This window comes from Haemaphysalis longicornis, unplaced genomic scaffold, assembly GCF_048455015.1.
Source record: "Haemaphysalis longicornis isolate Haplotype H1 unplaced genomic scaffold, Haemaphysalis longicornis Haplotype H1 scaffold_1, whole genome shotgun sequence".
Lineage (NCBI taxonomy): Eukaryota > Metazoa > Arthropoda > Arachnida > Ixodida > Ixodidae > Haemaphysalis > Haemaphysalis longicornis.
Genome location: NW_027526203.1, coordinates 192,442,334 through 192,469,467, shown reverse-complemented (window position 1 = coordinate 192,469,467; position 27,134 = coordinate 192,442,334). Strand labels below are relative to the sequence as shown.

General features: G+C 49.0%; 1 protein-coding gene across 4 annotated transcripts in view; it reads right to left on the bottom strand.

Moving 5' to 3' along the window:
- LOC144140443 (uncharacterized) overlaps nt 1-20,666 on the bottom strand; it is a 253,062-nt gene extending 232,396 nt beyond the window's left edge. For all 4 annotated transcript variants that reach the window (XM_077672299.1, XM_077672301.1, XM_077672300.1 and 1 more), the window contains exons 1-2: nt 20,556-20,666; nt 15,157-15,275 (exon numbers count right to left, since the gene is read on the bottom strand). In XM_077672299.1, the coding sequence (XP_077528425.1) occupies nt 15,157-15,275; nt 20,556-20,604 (168 nt within the window). In that variant the 5' untranslated portion in view covers nt 20,605-20,666. The remainder of the gene's footprint in view (nt 1-15,156; nt 15,276-20,555) is intronic.
- Between the last annotated feature and the right edge of the window lie 6,468 nt (nt 20,667-27,134).

Genomic DNA, 27,134 nt, shown 5'->3' with positions numbered 1-27,134 from the left:
TGCGCCGTGACGAGTTGGGCTGCTTCCTCAACGTGTAGGTGTCCTATGGATGTGTGGCGTAGTTTGGATGTCTCTGTAAATGTATTCCAGTTAGCTCGTGTTTCATTGAACCTATTATGGGAAGATGGACTGCATGGGCCTTTACCTATGTATGTAAGTCAGGTGGGGAAGTGGTCACTGCCATATGGGTCAGTTCCCACACCCCACTCGAGAAGAGGAAAGAGAACTGCGGAGCCAATAGCCAAGTCAAGACATGAGTATGTGTTGTGTCCTATGTTATGATATGTAGGCTGTTTATTGTTGAAAAGGCATGCTCCAGAGGATGTAAGAAACCTCTCTATCAGGCGACCCCGGGCATCCGTACGAGAAGAGCCCCAAAGAGAATTGTGAGCATTAAGGTCGCCTGTTAGAATGTACGGTTCGGGCAGCTGGTCAACCAGCGCCTCGACGTCAGAGCTCGAAAGTGAAACATCAGGAGGAATGTATATGGAGCATACCGTTATCAACCTATTAAATATTATCAAGCGTATTGCTACAGCCTCAAGGATAGTGTTCAGAGTGACAGGGTGGCAGGCTAAGGATTTCCGGGCAATTATGGCCACACCGCCAGAAGAGTGTGTGCAGCCATCCCTGTCCTTTCTGAAGACCATGTAACTATTCAAGAAATTTGTGTGCTTGGAATTCAAATGTGTTTCCTGAACACACATTACACTTGGCTGATTAGCATGCAGTAGTTCGTATACATCGTCAAGATTTTTAAGAAGGCCTCTACAGTTCCATTGAATTATGTTTTCTCTTCCCATTATTTAGTGTGAGAGCTACTGGAGTGTGTGTGTTTGTTTATGTGTCGTCTTTCGGGGCTGTGACTCTCGCCTTTTTTGGCTTGTCGGGAGGCTTTGGCGTGGGGACGCGTTCCTTGCGCTGCGTTGCAAGCAGGAACGGCCCGACATCCATGTCGTCGTCGGATGTCCGAGGGGTGCCCGACGGACCGGGCCCCCCGGACTTGGCCCCCCCTCGGGAGCCCTTCGTTTGAGCCGCCACCGCCGAGGGCGTCCGGGGCGCCAGAGGTGGCACGGGCGGTGCGGTGGAGGTGGGAACCGGTGCGGGGCCCGTGGTGTCCATCACCTCGGTACCCTCCAACGCACTGGAGGACGGGGAGACAGAGGCGGGAGCGGTACCGGTCCCGACGGAAGACGTTTGCACCACAACCGCTGCTGCCTCAGCAAGTGGCGTGGTCGCGGGTTGGGCTGCCAGAGGCAACCCAGGGGGGGGGGGGGGCGGAGCAGGGACCAGGTCAGACTCGCTGAACTGGGTCCCTGTGGACACCAGACGCCGCTCCGCCCCCCGGCGAGCCGCGTCGGCGTACCTCCCCAGAGGGAAAGAGGCGAACCTCTTTCGCGCCTCTGGGAAGGTGATGTTCTCCGTGACCTTGATGTTAATTATCTTTTTTTCCATTTGAAATTTTTCGCACTTGCGGGGGTACGCTGCATGCGGACCGCTGCAGTTCACACAAGTGAGGGTTTCGGATGGACAGTTGTCAGTCGGATGATCGTTCGCCGCGCATTTCGCACACGTCGTTCGGCCACGGCAAGAGGTTGTACCGTGCCCGAACCGCTGGCACTTAAAACAGCGCCGCGGATTCGGGATGTACGGACGGATGGAGCAACGGATAAAACCTGCATTGATGTGTTGTAGAAGAACTGCGCGGTCGAAAGTCAAGATAATGTGCTTGGTGGGAATCTCCTTGTCGTCTCTGCGGATAGTGATGCGTCTCACGGCAGTGACGCCCTGATCCTTCAAGCCGGCAAGGAGATCCGCATCCGTTTCGTTCAAAAGATCTGTCTCGGATATCACACCCTGGGAGCTGTTGAGGCTCCGATGGGGTGTGACCCTGATGTCTAGATCAGCCAGTCTAGTCTGAGCTAGAAGCTTCGTGGACTGCTGCTTGTGATTTATTTCGATGAGGAGTTCACCGGGCCTTTGTTTTTTGCACTTATATGATTTTCCTACTATGGCTTCAAGATACTTGGCGATCAAGAAGACTGACTGAGTTGATAGAGGGTGGGTTGGATTGAGCGATTCCATCACAAGAAATCGAGAAAAATTATCCGGTCCAGGAAATGTTAAAGATGGCAATTGGGGAAAAGATACTTCGGTGCGGCCCCTTTTCAGGGACCGATCACGTTTGGGGGGGGGGGGGGTTGAAAATGCCATATAGCATAGTATAAAAGCAGGGAGACTGGGGTACTTTCTTCTTTGACCTTACCCTGGTAGCCAAAGAGGTCCCGGAGCTCCCTGCCTGGTGAACAGACAGGGAGCCCATCCGCCGGAGCTTGACCTGGGCTCCGACGGCCACCGTTCGGGGTTTCTAACCCTCCACCTATAAACACATCGCCACGGTTGGATCCAGCTTATGTTTGGGGGCTCGGAGTCCGCGGTATCGCCAGTACCGTCACCAAGATTGCTCAAGGTGCCCCGTGCGGGGGAACTTGTGGAGAGCACTCACGGTGGTGTGCAGCGTGTGATTGAGACGCGTGCGGCCGCCTTATTTGCGCGTAGTGCGTTACGACGGTGAACACGGGCGTTCTGCATCAGTTGTGCCGCCTCGATTTGCGAGAGTGATGAGTGCGCTCGCGACAAGCTTCTGCGCTGCATTTCATTAGAGCACCGTGTTGAGGCCGCTGAGCGTTTCGTCTCCGACGTGCCAGTGCGCGTATGCCTTAACATCAAACGGCGGTGCTATCATGGCCAGCCGCGAACGATCGTTCGCACGAAACTCTTGTCGCTCACCACACGGTCATTGACTAAGAAATATCAAGACAAGACTATTGCGACCGGCCAGCCACGAACGATCGTTCGCACGAAACTTTTGTCGCTCACCACATGGTCGTTGACTAAGAAATAACAAGACCAGACTATTGCGACCTACAAAGGTGATTCCTGTGCGTCGCTTTGGTTCGTTGAACCCCGTGTCTTGTAATCGCTGCGTGCTGTCATAAGCTCCGGGACATCATTATCAGGAGGTCATGTTCCTGCTGCATATTCTTGTTAAATCATTGCAGAGGGCTCTTGGCGCGCAGAAATGAAAAGTTTGTAATTATCCACGTTAGTTTCGTTGGTCTCCAGAGGGTTGCTTTCCTAACGAGCGTATTGATGCGTATATCACGGTATGAAGCTGTACAAATGTGTTGACGGATGTGGACGGGCACACTTTGTAGCTGTTCTTGGGGCGCTGGATATGCGAGGAGTTCAAGGGTGTCTCGCTTGGTAGGTGGTTGAGGCGGGAAGTTTCGGAGTGATGGTAAGCTTCGTGCAGTTTATCTAAGGTATTATATACTTCCAGTTCGACCAACTTGCACGTGGGTGTCGAGAGGGCACTGTTCGGTCTGTGAAAATATTTATTTCGCCCACCACCACATTTGGTGCCCGTTTGTGCTTCTGCGATCAGCCTTCGTCGTGTTCTGCTTGATTGTACACTGTGACAAAATTTGATAACCGTTGCGGGACCCCGCACGACAAGCGGCAGTGGGCCAAATTAACATTCTCAAATGCTATTTCCATAACACTGTTGGACACGAATTCTTGTAACTTTGTTCCTCCTGTGGCTACACAGCCCGTCACCATGATGCACAGCATATACTGAAAGTCACATAGTTTGTTGTTCCTATTTCAATGTATCTTGATGGTACATAGGGCAGACAAGGACCTAACAGGCGGTGGTGGGAGCATGCCGCATTGGTGACGACTTGAACAGAAACCGATTTGGTGCTCCACTCCAAGACTGAATGCACGCCACGTGGCTGCATGCCAGAATATGATACGACGAGAGTGCTGAAGATGTATGGCACAAAACAGGAACGAGAAATCTTTGAGGCCTATGTGATAAAGGTGGGAGACAGATGCACTATAGAATACTGAATAATTAGTGTGAAGTGTGCAGCAGCTGTAATTGCTTTTTACATGTGGTGTTAAAGCAGTGTCACATGAGGGTTTTGTTTACTTTGTAATGACTCTCAGAGGGAAATGAAGCTTCGTTGATGAAGCTCATTCCTGTCTCTATCCTTTCCTTGAGTCATGCCTGACATTTGACCAAAATTTCCAAGATGAAGTCTCAACTAATCTGCGTAGCCACCTTCATTCAGTTCACTGTTTTGATGCATATTTAAGCACAAAACCCTGGGACGTCTGCCACTAATCACTCATAAGAAACCCTTGATGCCCGCCACACTCACCACTAACACTTCCACAACTTTGCAAAAAACAGATGCAAGCACAGCCATGACAGATTTCACCGTGCTTCCCAGTAAGCATGTCCCTTTATCAAGAAGGATGCATCACATCTCAAATACACTACAACGCATACAAAAGCTAGTGATCATCTACCTCATCTGGACATCACGCCTTTCTACAAGGGAATGAGGCGGCACGCACTGCTGCCCTCAAATTTACTAGCCACGGATTCGTAGAAAGCAGAAAAGACCTGCCAGATTCCCTCACCAACCTCTAAGTCCAAAGCCGTTTTACAGATGCCTACAAACCCACACATGCTACAACACAACATATTAACCAACACATGCCCCTATGAATGCCCACCCTGTAAAGGAAGGAAGGAGAGAGAGAGAGAGAGAGAGAACAAACACTTATTTCTAAGTCCAGGTCCTAATTTGAAAGTTCAGTTCACCGGATCCGTGTAGTACTCCTGAATGCCTGGTCCTAATTTGAAAGTTCAATTCATCGAATCCACGTAGTACTCCTGAATGCCTGTGCGGATCCGGTGCACGTGTTTGTAGAGAGCTTCCTGGGCAGCCTGGATATTCACTGTCGGCGGGGGAGACAGCCAGAGCTCCCAGGAGGTGAGGGATTGGGTAAGATATGGTGGGGTGAAGTCCCAATTAGAATGAGGGATGGATGGGTAGGAAGAACACCTGAAACAGGAAGGATGGCCAGGGTGCCGTTAGATGCGGTGAAGAATGTGATGGGAGGGGAGTGAAGAGGTTTGAGCCTGTCGAATGAGGCACGCAGCCTCACGAGTTAGACAGGAACTGGGGGGTGGGTACAGGGTGCGTGATAGGCATTGGGCGTGTAATTGGTAACGGCGGGAAGCGCGGTGTTGAGTACGAACCGTTGGCGGGGGGTACAAGGTTGGCCAGGACATGGGCGAACCCGGGAAAGGTACTCGGGTGAGCGCGTCTGCTAAGGCGTTTCCGCACATGCCACCATGGCCAGGAACCCAAACTAGTGTGAAGCGTGGCTGAGGATTCGATGCAAGTATCGGAGTGACGATATCAGTGGTGTGTGGGTGGGTCTCATGGTTAGCGAAATTACGAAGGGCTGACTGACAGTTGGAGAAGATATATACTGGCGTGGTGGTAGGAACATTAAGAGTAGCGTGCTCTATTGCAAGGGCAGTGGCGTATTCTTCGAGGGAGGTCGAATCCGGTGGAGAAAGGAAAGCATAGCAGTGTCTAAAGAAGGGAGTAGGAGAAATGAAGCCATGCCCGTTGAGTTTGAGGGGATGTAGGAGATAGTACAGGGAAGGCAGAGCGGTTAAGCATCCAATCAACTGCACCCAATGCTTATCAATGATTTTAAATAAATGCATCAAACTTGCATAAAACACCTTACTGCATTTTTAACTCTCGTTCATGAAATTATTTGTGTAAATTATACACTTATACTGAAGTGACCAAGCGGTATATTTGAAGGTGTGTGAACATTCGCAACTTAGAATACTGTGCGAGTACTTTTTGATATTCGATTTGCAGCTCTGTTTCAAATGTTTGAAATTTACAAATAGTAGAGGAACGAATGTTTGCTCTATCTGAAGATTGCAAACTTTCAAGCTTCACTACATGGTAAGACCTTGCGGGTTGGTTTTTCTGCATGACACCGAAGCCGTGACAAAAGCCTAATGCAGAAGCCTTGCACCAAGCAAGTGTTCGCTAACTGTGGTGTATGTTAGGTCAAGTGCAACACTACGAAAGCAAAATTTGTAATCTAAAATAGGTTTCCTATAGATATAATAGCAGAAGTGAGAAATAAAACGTTATTGCTGGCTTCTTCGTGAGGTCCCACCGGCAACTGGCATGCCCAGCCTCCTTTCAATCATTGAGGAGAGGGGGGGGGGACTGCTGCCTATCATATTAAATGTACCTAATATGCTTACTGTGTTCACAGTATTTTGAGGAACCCATATTTCTTTATCTCAATGTACAGTATGCAAAATTCTTGTTGTACTGGTTTGCGTGTCTATGTTTTATTTTCTCTGTTACATTAAATTTTTTGTATGTCAAGCGCAAGTACCTCAACAGAGATGTGTCTAGTTCTGACTGCCTAAGCTGTCTTTTTTGGTGTAGTTATGTTTTATACTCTAGAAACACCAAAACAAAGGTAGTGGGGTTTGAAAATATTCAATTCGCAGCCAGCTTTTACTATTCGTATTCAAAAATAATTTATTGAATTCACAGCCACGTTTAACTTGTATTCAATTCACAGACGCAAAGTTGATAATCACACACCTCTAAATATATATACAAAAGGTAAGTTGTCGTTTCTAGTGACAAAAAACACTCAGCTGCAGTGGCGTCGCTAAGGGGGGCCAGGGGTGCCTGGGCCCCGGGTACCAGCCCCTCGGTAAAGGGGGGGGGAGCCACTTGTGCCCCTACAATGTGTAATGCTGACGTCAAAAACTGGAAGGCAACTGTAACGAGACCACAGCTTTGGCCTGTTCAATTTACGTCCCCACCAGTCTATTCAAATTTGTTTCCTGGTACAATGGAAGAATGCGAGGAGAATTTTGGCATCCAGGAATGTCGCGGTAGTGGAGGATGGGTGTGGCTTGAGGAGTTAATTGGCTGCAGGGTGAGCGGAGGCGAACAAGGAACGATTCCTGGAGAGGGGATGTGTCGGTATACGACTGCGACGCACGGAGGGGTGTAGCGAGCGAGCTTGCTTTTCAATGGGATGACAGGGGCCTAACAGAGCCCCTTCATCACGTCCAGGACCACTGTTAGGGCGGCGGACGAGATCAGTAGGGAAGAGGAGTGAAGGGGGAGGCATCCAAGCCTATGAGACTTGGGTCATGTGTCCTCGGCGGTTATTTATGTGGCTTTTTTTACGCTCATGAGGTGTTGTGTATGGGTCATGGTGAATGTTTAGCATTTTCTGGAGTCTTCGCAGTGACGCGTCGGAGACCATCTACCCCGGTCCAGTTGTCATATTTTCAGAAGGAAACCAAGGTGAAAATGACCTGAAAAAAAAATATGGGGAAGATTGTATCTTGAGGAAGCGGGGACTGATAATTAAAACGAAATGAAAGTAAGTGTGAAACATGCAATGAAGGTTGGTGCGGGGCAGCTAACTGTACAAATTAAGCCTGTGTTGGGAGGAGGGGCGCAAATGGAAGAGGAGGGGTGGGAGCTCAGTTGTCCAACATTAGGCGAGCCAAATGGGTTGTCGCGATTTCCCCTTGGTTGCACAGACTCCTTCAGTGCTTGCACTAACCAACCAATTTGCGATTTAAGCAATCGCGAAGGATCTGATATCAGGTGTTGATAGCTCATATTTTTTATGTCGTTGACTTTCCTTCATCGTGCCCAGTGACGCAGCCAGCACGTGGCAATTGTACGAAGATGGCATTATATGGAAGGGGCGTATCCCATGTGGCCCCGTGTAATTAACCTAAAAGAACAACGGACGAGTAGCTTGCCGAACAAATTATGCAAGAAATAGAACAGTTATGTAGGCATTTATTTTATTTACCTAACTTTTAATCAGGTAAATCTATGTTTTTTTTATTTCATTCCCCTGTAAGTTAAGAGCAATATAAATAAGTATCTGCGTTGCGCACATAAATAAAGTGGATAGCCGTGTGTTCATCTGCTTTCCATTTTATCATGGTTTTCGTGTGGCCGTCCCAAGGAGTTCTAATATTTGAAGCTGATGACCTAAATATTTTGCTCTGGTAGGTTCATCTTTCAAGGTGGAGGGTGAGAAAAAAAAAGGACAGGACAACGAATTAAGTGCATAACAAAAAGATAAACACCAGGTACGTCACCCACTTTCCATCATTAGGCATTCGATCCGCTGAGCGCTCCCATTCCGGTATATGGTCGGGAGACCCCACGATAATTGAGGTGGGAGTGAGGGGCAGTTTCTGTGTTAGTGAAAGCGTTCTGCTGAGTGCTTTGTGAACATTACTAGAAAAAAAATGTTGAAGCCTTTGCGACAAAGGACATGACGCCCGGTGTCGTATACACGATTTTTGAGCTGAGTGCCCCTCCCCATGCATTGGGGAGGAAAATTCTACTGGAACGACTCAGGCAGCACAACGACGACGTCCGGCTGCAAAACCGTCGTCCAGTACTGCAAAACATCAGACCGCAAAAGAGGCTTCGGTGAAACGCTCCAGAAGCGTAGCCAACTGGAGGAAAAGATGCAAAGAACACAAATCTTTCCCTCCGAACCCTCCCACTTGTGTACATGCGGGCACCGCGCTCCACAGCGAGGCGCTTTGTGAGTGACCGGCGCTACAACGCGACCCCAGTCACCCCTGAAGGAAGAGGGAATCGAGATGGGTCCCAAACGTCTTGTTCTTGGTTATTACTTTTGGTTGGAGAGGGCGATATTATTTCCTCAGCTACTGGGAAAAGGTTGTTTCATCTAGGATCTGTCTTGAGCTAGTCGACTATACAACGACGTCAATGAAATCGTCACCAACACATCGGGATGAGCGCGACCGAACGGTTGTGAGCCAGCGTGTGGCGCTGATACACTCGGGCCCGTACGAATCTGATATTTTACTCAAGAGTTCTTTCTTTATCGCTTCGTAACGTCCTTCGATTCAGATTTCCTCCATTGGCTGGTGGCTGCTTCACTGGAAAGCCCGAACCTCACATTTTATACTTTATACTGTGTTCTTTTCCCAAGATGCCAATGTCAATTAACGTATTTGCAAATGTGTGGTGGAATCTTTTCACAACGTACGAAAGGAAACGACAACATTGTCGCAGACAAACATCCACACGACTAGCCGTGCACTGGCCGCTTAGACAACTCATGTACGGCCAGTCGTCTCTTTCCCCGCTAAATGCTCCCTTTCTATCTGCTTCCATTCTCAGTAATCACATAACCATAGAAATAAAGAGACCCGACAATGTATCTATTTCAAACGTACTGAAATTCTCAATTAAAGAAATTTCCAGCAGTTGCATGCTGCCACAGAGGCTGCCTTTAGTTACAAACGGGCAGGCGCAGGCGGTTTTTCAGAATTTTTGGGGCGGCCGTTTCTTTCACATTGTATACCACTTTTCCTGCGCAATACTTGGAAATAGCTTTTTTTCCGGCTGTTGTTTATTTGCTGGGACAACTTCTATTTCTCCCCCAGCCTTCTTTCACCAGGCTCCGCCTGTGGTCCTTCAAGCATAATTTGTTCAAGGTGTGTTCCTAGACACAGGAAAATTGATGCGAATGAAGCGACTATTTGTCTTGCATGTGTTGCCTTTAAACTGCCCTATCATTGCTGGCCACCCTCCTCCAGGCCCGCGGGACGTCTGCATGATTTAGTCGGCACAGCGGGCTGCAAAGCTTTCCGAACGCCTCTGGTGACCTCCTTATAGTGTCGTTTTCTGACGAGGCCCGAGACTCTCTCACACCTCCATTGCTCTTGCAGGCATCCATTCGCTTGGTATCGACTGTAAGATTGTGGTACTCTCGCACTGCTGCATATCAGCCTTCACTTTTCCCCCACCCTACTTTGGTTTGGCGCATTACACCCTGTGCTGCCGCAAGTAGCTCTTGGCCACTCCTTTCTCGGCTGCTAACAGTGGTGCCACTGATGAACGGTGATTTGGAGCAATTTTCGTATCAGCAAATTATTAATTTTGGAGCAATTTGGAGCACCTAAATGCCAGTTTTGGAGCACCTTGGAGCAACTAAACATCAACTGCTAGATGCGTCCAAAGCATCTCTCAACACTAAAAATTGACCAGTATTGTCCAGTAATTGATGTGTAGGTCACCATGGAAGGTGCTTCAAGGTGCTTTTCACACATGCAATCACAAATGGACGGCACAGCTGAAGAATAATGGTCCTCTTGACCTTACAAGGGGAAGACTTTTTCCAGGAGCCACTGAAAACGCTTCATAGTTGGCAGGCTCGAACATGCATTAAAAATAGCTTTCACAATTCAGTCGGCTCTTCCAATAGCCCAAGAATAACCTGCGTAACAAAAAAACAACGCGTCTCCCGCGCCTCTTTTCTAGTTTATTAATTGTTGAGGCAAGCCCTCGTGTTTTACTTTTTCATTTGATTAGATGCAGGCGCTTGCTATCAGTCCTCGTGCGCATGTCCCCATGCTAGCTGGAAATGCGCACGAGGCATGCGCATCTAGCGTTTTTGCATGCGATTCATACGCGTCGGGGTTGCTTGTGCGATTTTTTCACGCCCGCGTTGACGATTCCACGCACGCTGCAGCTTCTGACTCGCTCAGCAAATGACGCGCGTCGGGCGCGGCAGTGGGAGGAGCCTGGCGACTTGCGCCAATGGGGAGGCGCGCGCCTCATGGCGGCGGTTATGAAGCGCTCGAGACAGCCCGGTCACGGGCTCACGGCTGGCTGGCTCCGCCGGAGGTGTTTAGGCTGACCACCCCGGCAGGTATTGCATGGACGCTTTCACTAGCCACGCGGTTTATGTTTTATAGTACCGATTTCGCCCACATTATAAGCTCCTTTACCGCACAAGCAACTTCGTGTGTGTCTTTTTGGCGCTCTTTGCCCATAGTCGGCCTTGCGCCAATAAAACCCAACTATCATCATCATCAACTTCGTGTGTGCCTTTAGCGGTATTTTAGAGAGCGCTTAAAGGTGGTTGCTCGAGCTCCCCACACCACTTCGCGGCCAAAGCCGCCGCCATGTTGCCGAGCCTCGCGCAGCGTGCGGGTGGTTACGCGGCAGCGTCAGCGCGCCTGTGGCGTGCGCGGCGCGTTTTCGCGAGCAGAAAACGCTCCATGAGGTTCGTGCTTTACATAGCCTGGCCATTTTTCACGGCCCGATTTACTTGCGGTGGTCCACACCGCGAGCCCAACAAGCGAAGCGGGAGCTTGCAGCCGAGCGCGTCACGCATGCCGCGGAACGGCGCTCCCACTGGCTCTCGGAGTGGAGAGGGCCGGCAATAAACGCTACCTAAAACTGCCTATCGTTTATAGCACGAACCATTGGAAACTACAGCAAGAAGGAAAGTTTTTACCGTTATCAAACCGAATTAGTTATACACGTCTAGAGACCACTGTGAAGTAGTGCTTGTAACAGGCTGCACGCGATTTGCGCGACACAAATTTTGGCGCACTTTTGTTGCACTTGCTTGCAAAATGGTGGTTTTTTATCAGGATGGCGCAGGATACCTCATTTTGCGCAAATTGGCGCATTTGGCGCAGGAGTCGGAGCACTGTGCTAATGGTGTTTTCGTGCTCACGAGTGACACACCATGATGCCCCTTACTGTTAGGATTTTTATCGATGCCTAATCCACAGAAAAGGTCGATGTTGTGTATCAAGATCTGCACCAGGGTCGTCGTCTGGGGTTATCTAAACCAAGCTCATGTAGCTATTATTGCCTAAATAACACACGGCTTCTTATCTTGCTGCTTACTTTTCTAATATATTGCCAGTTCTTTATAAATAACTACACATCAAGTATCCTGTGGCTTCATTTCGCATTGCATGTCGCATATTATGCATGCTTGCATTGACGTTTCGAAGCCCATGCATTAAGTAGGTGTAAAAAGTTTTTTACATTGGTATCCAAATGAAAGACAAAATTTGTCGAGACCAATTGCTCTTGTTGCGCGATGAGAGCAATGCCGAGTGACAAGAATGACAGAAATCGCTTTTGGTAGCTCCAGTCGCAAGTGTGAACCAGCCTTCATATGCTAACAATATAAGACATTAATATTATCAATAATAACAATAACACTAGTTTTATTATTAATTGTTTTGTATATGTGAGGTGGAGACAAATTTTCTGGGCCTCGGGTGCAAGTTTACCCAGCAACGCCACTACTCAGCTTCCATTGCCATCACTGCGGGAGAGAGAAAACTGACAAGCAAAACCTCATCCCCGACTAATTTCAGTTTTAAGTTGTAGTGGTACTTTTGTGCTGTTCGACAAGCAATAACTTATTTGCGGTAAGATTGCTGCAGGCAAGTCCTCAGTCACGCTAAACACAGAAGAAATGAACTTGAAAGCATTGCTCATCATAAGATCTGTTCCTAAAAGTACCAACTGAAGTACAATATTGTTCTTCGGCATGTGACAGCACACATCAAGGACATATTGGGTGAACTGTCCAGCATCTGTTGAATGCATGGCATTATACCAGCTTGAACGTGCCTTAGAAGGGGTAATTTTAAAAAACAGTAACTTGAGAGGGCCCACGAAAAAAAAATGCTTGGCACCAGGGCTAAGTGCAACTAGTTAATATTTTCTCATTCACTACTTGAGGCCTGGATGTGTATTATTAAGGTTCCTACAGCCGGTAAGAACAACAAAAAAAAACCTTTGTCCTGTGCGCAGCCCTACCTCCCACCGGGCTGCATGTTCTATTATCAGCTGGCTTAAGGTTTCAGACCAACAAAGTGATTAGCAAACAGATTATGGTAGTTACTACACCTTCGCAATGGTGAACATTACCTGCCTGCCTCACGACTCCGAACACACAATTATACCTTCGCACAGGTTAACTCCGTTGTACTGGGACAAAAACACAGCCCTGCGGTCTACGTAGAAGTGGTCTACGTTTGCAGTGGCTAGCTTGGTTACGATGGGAGTGGTCATGCGCCATCCCAGTGCCCTCGTCTGACCGGCGTTGCTGCCTCTCGCCACGGCACGTAGGCGGCGAAACGCCCAGCGGCCTCAACACGGCGCTCTAATAAAACACAGTGCAGAAGTTCGACGGGAACGCACTCATCACTGTCGTAAATCGAGGCGGCAGAACTGATGCAGAGCGCCCGAAGTCACCGTCGCAACCTACTACGCGAAAATTAGGCAGTCGCACACACTCAGCGTCCCGATCACACGCTGCACACCACCGTAAGTGCTCTCCAGAAGTTCTTCGAGAGCACCTTCACCACAATCTTAAGCCAAACACCTATGCACCGCTGCAACGGCAGGCAAAAATCACGACGAGAAGAGCGCAGCGAAATGACCGCGCAGCAGCTGCCATTTTTTAAACTATGACGTCACATCCGGCAAAAAAAAATCGCTTTCTTTGTTTTTTTATGTCTAGTTGGCGCATGCGCAGTAGTGCTCGTCCACCGTTCCTGAACGTCAGGTCTTACGGCGCCGCGAAATTTGCGGCAATTTGCAGCGGGCGCAGTTTCGCATGCGCGCTGTTTAAAGCATGTTTCCTACCGAGACAAATTATAGTTTCAACTGCTTCCAAGTCAGCGATCATGGAACACACAAATAACATGCAGTATTTTGCTTTTATGTTTGGCAATGAAATACAAATTATTTGTTTGGCGTAACCGCAACATAAGAGGGCAGTACAAGCCTCTCCATGACAAAGAGAACCCAATGCATGGCATTTGTCCATACTTGTCCTAGTAAGCTGTTGGGTCACATGATCAAACTCAAGAGAAAAATAACAATGAAAAGTGACTATTTAGTTCATTACAGCGCTGATTGCAGTCGAGCTTGACGAATGAGTGAATCGGCGACATCGGTGCGCTCCGCGGTTATCAGGCGTAGCGCTTCGCTGCTCTTATGTGTCATAGAAGCGATGGTCGCGGCCGTCTTTTTCTGGGATCACGCCATAAACTTGTAACATAGCAGCAGACGATGGCGTGGCGGCGGTGGCGGCAGGGAAGGTGATAACGCAACAAAGCTTGCATTGAAGCAGAGAGCCCAGCTATGTCAATAAAAGCGATTGAAAGAAATAAATAGATACGGTAAAAAAATTGTGTGATATTCTTTAGCTCGACATCCGCCTTTCGCTCGCTTTTGGATCAACGTTACTCGATCGCCTTGTGCTGTTGGCGCCAAATTTGACCTCCAGAAATGTGTTTTTCTTGTCAGCCTCAGCTTACCGTATTAATTTTTATAGTACATGCCAAGTGTTTTTATATCCTTCTTGCACAATATTTGATACCTTGGGAGCGATCTTTATGAGTGAATCGTCAAATTACACTGCATGTAGTCATAGGTATAGGTGCAGCACGTCACTGATTGCTTACGTCGTGCTTACGCAAAAGAACATGGGCGAAATGCCGGCAATTTGTGCAGTCGAGAATAGGGCCCCGGGTGGTATATAAAAAAAGGTTATCATGATAGTTAAACTTTACTTAGTGAGTACACAATCAAAATCAGAAATGATACCCAAATAATTCGTCAACATCATCAATCTACGCCCACTGCAGGGCAAAGGCCTCTCTCATAGATCTCCAATCATGCCGTCCTGCGCTAACTGCGACCAATTTATCCCCGCAAACTTATTGATCTCACCTGGCCATCTAACTTTCTGCCACCCCCTGCCACGCTTGCCTTCTCTAGCCATCCACTCTGTTACCCTTAATGACCAACAGTTATCTTGCCTTTGCATGACATGCCCTGCACACAACCATTTCTTCTTAAAATCTACTAATATGTCCTTAACACGCATTTGTTCCCTGACCCACCCCGCTCTCTTGTCCCTTAATGTTACACATATCATCTGCCCTTCCATTGCTCGCTGAGCCGTCCTCAATTTAAGTTGAACCCGTTTAGTGATCCTCCAAGTTTCTGCCCTATAGGTGAGTACCGGTAAGATGCACCTGTTATACACTTTGTTCTTCAGGGACAATGGTTGGCTGCTATTCATTATCTGAGAATGCCTACCAAATGCAATCCACCCCATTCTTATCCTTCTAATTATCTCTGCCTCATGGTTGGGATCCGGGGTTGCGGTAAGCGAATATATCTACATAGGCCAGATGGTGACCCAAATAAGTACAGTTAGCCAAATGCACGTGAGCAAAAAAGAACAAAATCTTCATGGGGAAAAAAAAGTGGCACGACAAGTGGCAACAAGTTTTCCGCAGCCATACAAGTTTCACGATATTCCTTGCTGAATATCTCCAATGCATGCTGAGATGTGGTCACACAACCGGGGAATATTTCTGACCTTGTATCTGATCACCTGCTCCAAGCCCAATAATTCTTCCCGAGCCGAGAGAAGTCGGTCGGAGTCATGTGCAGTTGGCTTGGCGGTTTTTCTACTGAGATGCCCAGTTACAGTTGGGGCTGTAATAAGGAAAGGAAAGTTTTGAGTCTCGAAGCTCCGTTGAAAGTGGTGACACCCATTGTAAGTTTTAACCTTTTAAATTTTGCTTTTCATGCTACTACAGGGCATGCTTTTTGAAAGTCACTGCCAATGAAAAGTTGCCACGGGCTAAGTTAGACAGTTAGGCCTTAATGCACGAACTTTTGTAGCAAACATGCTCTTACTGGCTTGCCTCCAAACAATACAGCACTGCAAATGACATCCATGCCTGTCTAGTGACTAGGCGCCGCTCAGCAGCCGCTAAGATGATGATGATGATGATTAAAGGCCTCCCCTTTGAATCGGGGTGACGGCGTGCGCCATCTAGCCTATCTTAGTAGTTTGAATTTAAATTTAGTCCCTCAACTCGGATTTCTTTTTAATTCTGCCCTGTCGCTACCCCTGGCTGGGATGTTGTTTTATCGACTTCCCTGCTTTTTTTCCACCAATACTCTAGCCGCTGCTTAGTAATACCTACTGCTGACCAGTTAATGCTTCCATCTATTGCGAAGCCCAGTGCCTCAGGAAGTAGGACTTTCCCCCCAATTCTCTCCGGCTGAATCTTTTGGCATCCTATTACTATGTGGTCGATTGTTTCTTTATCCCTGCCACATACAACACATGTCTCATCCTGGGACGAATATTTGCTCATGTATGTTCGAGTTCTCAAGCAGCCAGCCCGCGCCTCAAAGAGCAACGCACTACCTTCATTGTTGTCATAAAAGTTCTCTTTCCGGATCTCTTTTTTGCTTGCTTAGTAGATTCCCAGCGATGCCTTCTTTTCCATCCACTCTTTCCACATGAGCGTCTCTGTTTCCTTCACTTGCTTTTTAACTGCCCCCCCCCCTTGTTTATTTGCCGCGGTCAAGGTATTAGTCGCCAGCTTTCGCGTCCTCTTCCGCAATTGGGTGTCCACACTTTTAGGTACACGTACCTGTGCACTCTGGCTGCCCAGTTCTTCTCATCTAAATGTCTAAGCCGTTCCTCAAAACATATCTTACTTTGCGCTTCCCTCGCCTCAAATGAAGCCCAACCCATATCGCCTTGTACTGCCTCATTTGTAGTCTTACTGTGAGCTCCCAGTGCTAATCTACCGACTGCCTTTTGGTTAACCTCCAGTCCCGACAGGATATCGGACTTTAAGCGGCATTAGAGAACGTGAGCGCCGGCACCATTACGCCTTTCCAGATGCCTCGCACTACCTCGTACTTATTGTAACCCCAAAGTGCTCTATGTTTCATTACTGCTGCATTTCGTCTCCCTTTCAGTTTGAGGTGTTCTTCATGGGCATTCAGGTAGCCTTTTCCTTCATTAAGCCAGATCCCCAAGTATTTGTACACTTATTTACTAATGGTATGGCTTCCTGTTGAATTCTTATTGGTGCTGTATGAGCTTCCTCGTTGAACACCATGACTGCAGATTTCTGTGGGTTAAAATGCAGGCCTAGGTACGTTGCCTCATCACCACAAATGTCGGCCAGTTTTTGAAGGTGTCCCGCATTATCTGCCAGCAACACTATATCGTCCGCGTACATCAATCCCGGAATCCGTTGCTCCACCAACTCTCCATTGCTTCGGTACGACAAGTCAAAGCCTAATCCACTCTCCTCCAATCGTCTTTCCATTCCTCTAATATACAGTGTGAACAGCAATGGCGAAAGGGGGCGCCCCTGTTTTAAACCTCTTCGAATGTACACGGGCTCTGTGCATGGGCGTCCGGAAGGGGGGGCAAGGGGGGTGCAGCTGCCCCCCCTGGTAGTAGTAGTAGTAGTAGAAAACATTTATTGAGCTCAAATAAAATGACGGCGTCTTCTCAGACGTCGGACGGGGTGGTTCCCTGGTTTCGGGACCCATATACGGCCAGCAGCTCCTGGCCCCTGGTCGCCAGCGCGAGCTGGATCGGCAGGGCGGGGCTGGACCGTAAGGTCTCCCATCGCTCATGGGGTGGGGTAGTGGAGGGTGGAGGGAATGGGGATAGGGGACTTGAGTGAATTGCACTCCGTCAGGATGTGTGCGAGAGTGCCTATGCTATTTCTGCAAAATGGACAAGTGTCCTCTTCGGTTTCTGGGTAGAATTTTTTCATCAGGACTGGGTGTGTAAGTGAACCCGCCTGAATGCGCCTGATGATTGTTTGTTGTTCCCTGGTCAGGGTGCGGTGCGGCTCGGGGAAGGTGCGCCGATCCTCCCTGTAATCGGAGGTAATCTCTCTGTACGTGAGCACCGGGTTGGTGGTGTCGGTGTCCTGCCCTGCCCGGAGGGTCATCGCTCGGGCATGATAGTCGGCTATGACGTTGCCGGCTACCTGTGTGTGGGCAGGCACCCATACGAGCTCTACGGCTCGCTCCGGCGCCCTGTTCTTCGTTAATATCGCGGCTACCTCTGAGGAGATCACCCCTTTCCTGTAGCCGCCGTATGCTCTTTTGGAGTCGGTGACCACCACCCTGGCACCCGGTTGGACGAGCGCCAGGGCTATGGCCACTTCCTCTGCTGTCGCTGACTCTCTGGTGTTGACTGCAGCGCTGTTTATCAACCGTTCCCCGTCGGTTACCACCGCTGCTGCTTTGCTGCTGCCCTTGACGAGGGACGCATCCACGTATAGGACTCCCTCAATCCGCTGCATTTTGGCATTAACCGCCTGAGCTCTGGCTTCTCTCCTGCCATCATTTTTCCCCGGCGTCATGTTGCGGTAAGGGCTTGGTGGTGATTGTCGTCATCCATTCAGTTGGGATGGACCTCTTGATTGTTGCTCTTTCCTTGCGCCACCCTATCTTATCCAGCACCGCGCGGCCATGATTTGTCTGGCTCAGGCGGAGTCGCTGGTTAGACAGGTGGGCTTCTATGAGTTCGTCGAGTGTGTTGTGTGCCCCCATGGCTTGAAGGCGCTGGGTCGACGAATAGATGGGTAGGCCGAGGGCTTGTTTGGTGGCCTTTCTGATGATGGTATCGACTGTGTTTTTTTGCGTCTTGTTGATATTAAGATACGGGGCCGAATATGTTATCCTGGATGTAATGAATGCCTGCACGAGTCTGAGGGCGTCGTCTTCCTTCAGTCCTCTGTTTCGAGTTGAAACCCTTCTCAGCATGGCTAGGATCTTCTCCGCGCTGGTCTTGATCTTGTCGACGGCGGCATCTGCTTTGCCATTGTCTTGTATTAGGAGACCGAGGATTCTACAAATTCGGATATTTTATTGCACTACAAAAAAGCTGCACAGCTTGGTTGGCCCATAATTAAATAATTTTGCCCTGAAGGACGGAAGAGAGGAGAGAACGACACCGACGTTCTCTCCTTTGTCCCGTCTTTTAGCGCAAAGTTTTTTAAATTATGTACGTGAACCAACTAGCGCAACAATCCACGCAACTCAAATTATTAGCACACTCAGGTTTTGCGTATCCGTATGGAACGCCCTTCAGGACTGCGGACAACGTTGCACCGTCAGAGGCAGTGAAACAGACTGTCTGTGCTGGCTATTGAAGATGGCAAACAATTCTGAAAGGTTTGACGTTTTTTTTTGTTTTTGTTTTCCTAAACTCTAGATCTATGCAGTCTTACCGCAAGAACGTCAGTTTTCGGACAAACTTTCAGCTATCTTCACCGCTACACCTAGTAGGGAGAGTGTAACATCCTCCCGTGCCGTCACATCACCTTGTACACCCCTTTCCTTCGAAATTGCGAAATGTCGGCAACACCCAAGCCCCGAAACAAAACCTATAAATCAGCCCCTCAAAACACTTGTACGCCTGGACTGCATTGAAAGCCAGGGAGGCGAGTAGTATCTTTATTGCTTGAGCCATTTCAACAGACTTCATCACACATGTGATCTCGCAGTTTGCCCAGAAATACCCGAGGCGTCTGCAGGAAGATTGACGAAGTGCAGTTCTATGTATGTGAATGTATTGTACTGTGTGCTGGTGATCAGTTGGTGTGAGTCGAGAATTCCTCACGCAGTGAGACTGGCCACTCTTCTTTACAAAGTGACAGTAACTTTTCGCATTTTTTGTTAACTTTATTTCTTTGTTCGGTAATAAAATCCAATGTACATATATCATCCAAGTTTGGTTCTAATTCGCTGTTTGTACTTTTTGTAACGACAAATAGCGCCTTTTTGGTGCTATTCAACCGTACCCCCCCCCCCCCCCCCTGCTAATGGATGCCCCCTTGCAAAAAGTTCTGCGGGCGCCCTTGGCTCTGTGCCTGTACGCCCTTCCCATGTAATATGCGCCTTGTTATCCTCATATATTGCCCTTAGCAGCCCCACAAAATCTGACCCAATCCCCTCTTCTTCCAGTGTATGCCACAACAATCCCCTATCTACGTTGTCATATGCTCCCTTTATGTCCAGAAACAGTAGCCATGTTGGTCTGCCCCGTGCTGCCGAAATTTCGATGGTCTGGGTTATTACGAAAATATTGTCTTCTAAGCGTCGACCCAGCCTAAATCCATTTTGCAGTTCCCCTAAAGTACCGTTACTTTCCACCCACTTCAACAACTCGACTTTGATGGCTTGTATAGCTAATCTATAGAGCACTGACGTGACTAATCGGCCTGTAAGAGCTCGCCTTGTCTTTCTCTCCCTTGCCTTTATAAATCAAACTCATTCTGCTTTCGCGCCATTGCGTGGGAATCCTCCCGGATTTTATAGCGCGCTCGATGGCTCTATACAAGTGCGTCTTTCCCGCTGGTCCCAAATGGTTGATAATCTCTATTGGGATACCATCCGGTCCTGTTGCCGTACTTTTGGGAACACCGTGTTCTGCCTTTTTCCAGTACAAAAATTCGATATTAAATTTTTTATCTGTCGCTCTTTTATTGGCCACATGTGTCCGGGTAGCCAATATCTCGCGTGTTTGGCCGAAAGTATTTGCTATGACTCCATGTAGGTATTTTAATGCGCTGTCCCCCAGAAGAACGTTACCGTCCCCGTCCTGTATCTGAGTCTGCACCTCTTTAGTCGTTGTTCCCAATGCTTTTAAATGATTCCAGAATTTTTGGGGGGCGCTCTTATCCTTCTTACGTATACCTGATACCCATTTCTCACTCGCAGTTTTAATCTTTATTAAATAAAGTACTCCCTCTAGTGGCAATAACTGGGCGCTATTTTTTGCAGTCACAAATTACACCCAAAAGAGTTCCCAAATTCCCGAGCGACATTCAAACACTAGCATGTTGGCCAAACGCCGCAATGAAATTTGTGCTACACCGCGCATAAAGCCTTTGTAGAAGGCCAGCACTATAATTGTTTGTTTTGTCGCCTTTTCCCTACCTGAAGCCTGCACTCGGCCATTTGGCGCCCGAAGCCCGGCGCTCATCATCTCTGCGCCGCTTGCCTCGTAACAAGCTCAAGCCTAAAACGAAAAAAACAAGAAAGAAAAACGCACTCGCACACATTAGAACTCTATGAAAACGTTGAGAACGCCATATATAATTCTCTACCACTCGGAACAGCGTTCCAGCAGTCGACCGCGCGCGACTTGTGAAGTCACCAGCGAGGCCCTCGCAGACGATAGATTTACTACAGCATTTCTCGAAATGAGAGAACACCGGCTAAACACTTGCACTTTAGAACAACTGTAATCTGGAAACTGCTCAATGTGGCCTCTTTTGTTTACTCGGGTAAGCTGTAATTATGAAACCTGCAATATCAAGACAGCATTCAGCGGCAGCAGAGAGAACGATTTCGGCCCGACACATTTAGCGCCCGGCTAGTCTACACCGCATTAAAATAGAAGCCAAATTTCGGCGCGCAGATTCCACTTTAGAGACAGCTACACAAAGGCAAAGAACAAAGACTCACAAAGCGCACAGATGACTGTAGTCGGTCAAAACCACGACCAACTTTACTTCGGACCTGCCCAGCCAGCGGCGCTCTGTGGGAGCGCTTGCGCCGAGTCTCGTTTTGCGCCAGGCCGCTAGGGGCACTTTTACGCACTGTCATGGCCGGGTCGCCAATGAGGCGGTACAGGGAGACATGGGCTGGTCGAGTTTTGAAGCCCGGGAAGCCTCCAGCAAGATCGCATACCGTGGCCGTCGATCTCCTGTTCCTACCCCGCACGCGCTGGGAACGCAGAGTCTTCGAGTACCTCTTGGCAACCTGCATGAGGACCGATTGGACGCGACGAGTGCATAAGTTGGAGGAGAAGTACGGCTTCCTCACAGAAAGTGGTCGCGTGAGGTCAACCGGCGAGTCATGGAGGTGGAGAACACTCTGTGGTGCAGGGGTATGGAGCATAAGTCCACCCTCGACTTCTACCGTCGCCACAAACAAGAAATCTCCACTGTCGACCTCTATGACAACAGCGTGGGCAGCAGCCTCCTGTTCGAAGCGAGGGTAGGAGCTCTTCGCACCCTCGTCTACCGCAGCCGCTTCGACAACACCATTGGGGGCACCATGTGCCGGCTCTGCGGAGCGGAAGAGGAGACTGCCTTGTCCTCCAGTGCGCGACTCTACGGCCCGCCCCGGTTGATGGCGCCACACTACCACGGGCACTCGGTTTCCCCCAAACGCCCGATGGAAGTGGTGACGAGCTGGACGCGAGTGAGAGTGGTGGGGAGGCCGGACACATCCCGACGCAGAACTCTGCGGCTACGGCCACCAAACAGCGACTGACTCAGTGGTGGACCATTGTGCGCCAGGCCTGATTCAGGCCAGCAGTCTGTGTTGGGCAGTTGGCCGGACATGCTCACATAGGACCGTCACCTGAGTGCGTGTGCTAGTTCGCATTCGCATCACTATGCGTTTCCCGTGAAAAAAACTCTTCGACAACAGTGTGTGTGTGAGTGTATTCGAGTGTGGATCACCGTGCGTTCACTGTGTAACCTCTTCTGTCGATGACTTTCTTCTGTTTCTGTGCTCCCCCCGCCAACTGACGTGTGCGTGTGCAATCGCGTGGAGCACCGTGCGCTCGCCGTGAAACAACTTTCCGATAACTTTCTTGTGTTTCCATGCCCCCCCCTGTGTGTGTGTACGGTTCTTTTTTTTGTAATACCGGCTGGGACACCTCTTTGGTGTCCACCCGTTACAAAGGGTCAAGCCACTACATCATCATCATCATCATCATCAGCATCATCAGCGGCGAGCGGCGGCTAGGCTGACAGTGCGTGCTCGAGCGCTAGTAGCAGCCGTCTGGCGCGGGAATTCGTGTTTAATCACACTTAAGTTAATTGATTTCGGTAATTCCGAATGAATAAGTAGCAGTTTTACGGTGACTATCCCTGAATGAATGTTTTTTTCTGATTCAGCGTGTTAAGGTGGGGCGGAGCCTCTTGACTGGATTTCCCGTTGTGAGATTCGTTACGGTGCACGCGACGCATTTGGTTTCGTGGTCTGATATGAAGTGATGCCGAAAAGAAATAACATTATCTCACGTACTGACAACGGAACTGGCTGGCTAATCAAAGTGTACAGGTTCATACTCGCAGGGGGAGGTTATTCCCGAATTTGATGTACATTGGGAAGTTCATAGCATAAACCAAACTTATGTCATAAAAGCATCCCAGGAACTCTTTTTGTTATAGTAAATACAACAATATTGAAGCTTTCTGTTGAAATTCCTCATGAAGCGCAGCGATTTTTTCTTGCTATAAGGATGCGGAGGAATTTTCTGTGCCCGGAAAACAAAATGCAAAAATTCAAGCACTGAAGATGCTAGTCACGGTCTTACACGCACTAATTAGCGACGATGATTTGGCCCCTTCTTGGCGAATAAATTGGAAATTCTTTATTGCGAGTGCATGTGAAGTGCTACAATGACCTGCTCACTACTAACTCAACAACGATGTCATTTTAAGCCTATTTACAGGCTAATTTTATTTACATACACAATGCCACGGTTTAGGCACACAATACCACACTGTAGTCAGGTTTTCAGAACATTATTGAAAGCTAGTATTGCACAATCCTTTTTCATTTTGGCAGTTTTTTTTTTTTTTCAAGAGTTCATTTTCGTTCACAACCATATATTTCACTTGAACAATGGAGCGCAGTAGTCACACTTTCGGCACTATTCTGGAGTCTGGTTTTTCCGCAATCCTTTTCCCTTTGCCACTCTTGGCCGTTTTCTCCGCAACAAAATTTGTGAAAAAAAGTGGGCTGAATTTCTCCAGCCCGAGCTCAACCACTGCCCTCGTATGGCTATCCGTTGAGCCGTTGTGGCTGAAAAGCTTGTTTTTCAGTGCAGTTGGGAGTTTGGCCTCGGTCGTCGTGGGGTGCGGACGTGTTTTTCGTTCGCTCCTGCGCGGCCGGGGCGGTATCGCGATTATGCCGGCCACGCGTCGCGAGCCATGGGTGTGTTTTTTTTTTTTTTTTCGGGCGGCGCGCGCTCTGCTGCGTGGCGCCATCAAGCGCCTGCTCCCACCCGCCAGTAACCGCTCGTCTGCCTAGAACTTCACCCAGCAAGCTCCCCTCATTTCGGACCACCACGCACGACTCATCGCAGCACAGCCTCGCCTCTACGCTTCACCGCTCCCGTCGAGAACTTCTCCCGGACGCAGCATGACGCCAGGACCTGTGTTTGTTGTGTGTACTATTCTAGGGACCATATGTGTACTGTGCTCGGTGGCCCCCAGTGACTGTGGCAACACTTCTTTTCCTCGCAGCGCCTTAACTTTTCTCTCTTTACCTATCTCCTTTTTCTCTACCCTATCCTATTCACCCCCTTCTATATTCCCTACTCCCCGGACTGGGTTGTATGCCCGTGAGCCCCTAGATGGGCTCAAAATTATCCCCAGTCCATTTCTTTCCTTTTCCATCGAACCACCTAAGAAGTGCAGCTGGTAGCATCGTCCTCACAAACAGTGCCATGGGTGTTTTTTAGGATATCGCAAGTTTTGCGAATGCTTGGGCCGCTCTTTCCAGTGCACAGACAAATTCCAGGAACTGAAGCCTCGGATAAGATAGCCCACCCCGTCCAAATTGAAGGTCACCGCAGTGGCAGGTGCAGATGAGCGAGGCGCCTTAATCTGCTCCACGCAGAGTGAGCACTTAATGTGTTCCTCGACGGTTCTCTTACGAAAGCCCGCAATGAGGCCCAGTGTGCTGGCTTTGATGCTTGGAACTGGTTAACCTAAAAAACACACCAATAAATTCGGTGGCAGCATGAGAGGTACGCTCAGATGTAAAGACAGCGCACCGCTGCTCGTTGCTTTTTAACACCGATCGACCATATTAAAATACGATAACTATGCGCAGCGAAGCATGCTAGCTTCAATCTGTCGTGATCGGTTGAACGATAAAGCGCATAATTACAAAAATCAAACACAATTGTGAAGGGAAAAAATAAAAATAAAACCAAGGGTGTTCTCATCTTTTCTTGAGATTGTCTTTATCCATTTGTCTCAAACTTCGGTGACGGGGAACTCATGAAAGGAAACATTTTTCCCCTTACCTTCTTCAGATCTTCAATAAGGTACGAAGCAGTATACCATCATGCTCCTTGAAAAGAAAAATCTGCTTCAGAGGACTGAATAAGCTGTATTTTTTATGTCTGAAACTTCGTGCTTCACATACAGCAGACGCAACTTACGCTCCACGCCGTGTCTGCAATAGCGCGTTCTGCAAGGCTGCGCCCACGCGTGCGGCGGCCGCGGCGGAGGGGAATGACAGTGCGTAAGTAGCGCCACTCCACTAGCAGCGGCGAAAATTATCCCCGCGACGGCGGTGCTGCGGCCGCGCTCTCTGGGCAGGTCCGAAGTCAAAACCCCTTCTAAATGTATGCCACCTGTCATACATTATGACACTTGTCATACAAAATGCTACTAATATAAAGCAAAATCGTTCAAAAGTGCGTTTTTTATGTTTTACAGGCTGCACAGAGAGATAAAGTTGCAAAAGTTGAAGTTGAAACAAGCGCACAAACCTTTTCTGCTTTGGATTGACCTGGCTTCGGTCAACGTTGCCGGCTCCGTGCGCTGGTTTTTCGAGCGCGACTGCAGCGCCGCCGAACAGCGGCGCCGTCGAAAATCGGATGTTGGTCAGGCTCAGCCCGAAGGAGCGGCTGTACCGGGCGGAGATTCCACAGTCGTTGCGAAGAACTCGAGCTGGTAGTGCGTATTTCTGTACGTATTGCTGGGTCTACGGGTCCCGCAACATTTTAAAAAGGTCGCGACGAGGCTGGCGAAAAAATAGTTTATCTGGGTTCTCTTGAAAAAGCGGAAAGGCGACAGCGATGAACCCGCGCAGTGCGAGGGGCACTGTCAACAACGCCGATCGACTTCTGGTTCCCTTTGCTGTTTTGTGTGAATTTGGTTTATACTCTAGGATCTTGTTTCTGCGCACACCCGCTATTAACTTCGGAGGGGACCTGCGACAGCCGGTGCCCGGCGAAACTTGCATAGGCAACGCGAACTCATCGGGAACAAAATAAGCGCGCCAGCATACACCCCAGCATTCTACCTGAGGGCTACAGAATATGACGCAGAGTAGCGGTTGACACGAAACTGCAGTGATCCCACAGGCAACCACCACAGTTAAACGCATGGGTCATTAATGTGCGCGTCAATCATCTTGAAGCAGTGACGGTGTCGGTCGTTTTCTTTTCTTTGGCGCTGAGCTTATGCTTCCCCGGCATTTTAGCATTATGTGTTACTTATGCTTTAGCAGTCTGTATCGTTTATTCCTCTTCTGTATTATGGTGCTCACGCTGCTTACCCCTTCCTAGGTGTACGCGCGGAGCTTCTGCCCGTGCGGCCTCGGCGGCTGCTTTGACGCAGATATCGCGGCCAACTCCACACGGCTAACATTTCGTTGATTCGGACAGAGCTGGAACACCGGCGTTGATACCGGCGCTAAAATTTGGCAATAGCTGCCCGGTGCTCACAGTTATGAGTTGATGAACATAGCAACTGTATCAGAATGTTTACGCGAGCCGTGGCACGGCCTTGCGCGTGAAACTTCCCCCGCCTACCTCGCTTAGGCTCACTGAACTCATAATAAAGTGCAGAGATGCGTGAGCCGCATATTTACAAAAGAACTCACAACCATTCACTGCACCCGCCTTTAACTAAAAGTCGCAGCCCAGGGTCACTCCTGTTATGTGCCCAACACCATTGCTGGAAACATCGGACGGGTCCGTTGCGTTCGCTGCTCCTCCCGGACGCAGTAAACATCGTTTGCAGCGTGTAGCTGGCGACCACGTTTTGAGGTTTTCTTATATAAAAAAGAAAACGAGCCAATATCTCCCATCTCTCCGAAACCGTTAAAACGAGCGCTCTGGTTTGAGCAATCAGTCATCGCAGCTTAGCACGGGCAGTACGGGGAAGGGCACAAGCGATGACAACATCCGATAAATGCCTCCAGTGGCCGTAGATGGCGCTAGTTGTTCAGGCGCTGGTGTCGCCACCATACCAGCGCACGGAGCTCCGGGATTGCTCTGGATGGTTCGCTGGCAGCCGAAGGACTGCCCTCGCATTAGCATTTCGAGCAAAAGAAAATTACGGCCATGGAGGATGATTACGACTATCACTTTGAGCAGTTTTCTGGCAGTTAAAGCTGGCAAATAGAGTAAACCACGGTGTCATGGTCTCGGGCAGGGGGCTAAAGCGAGCTCCGAGACCGTACAGACACTGTAGTTGGGTAGCCAATATGGTGACAACATCAAAGTGCGGCTGGCGTGTATGTACGTTCGGGAAGAAGACGGTTAGAAGGAAGCGGCTTCTAGCGTTATTTCACATCAGACACGTGTGCATCGCGTCATCGAGAAGTGTTGGAGATATGTCTAACGCCCGTATAACTTTAGAAAGTATGAACTAGGCCGCAGCGCGACCCATCTTGGACCCGTAAGCTCGCCGCTTCGGACATCTTTGCTCCTTCTGCTGTGCTGTGTAACGAACGCCTGGCATCGAAGAA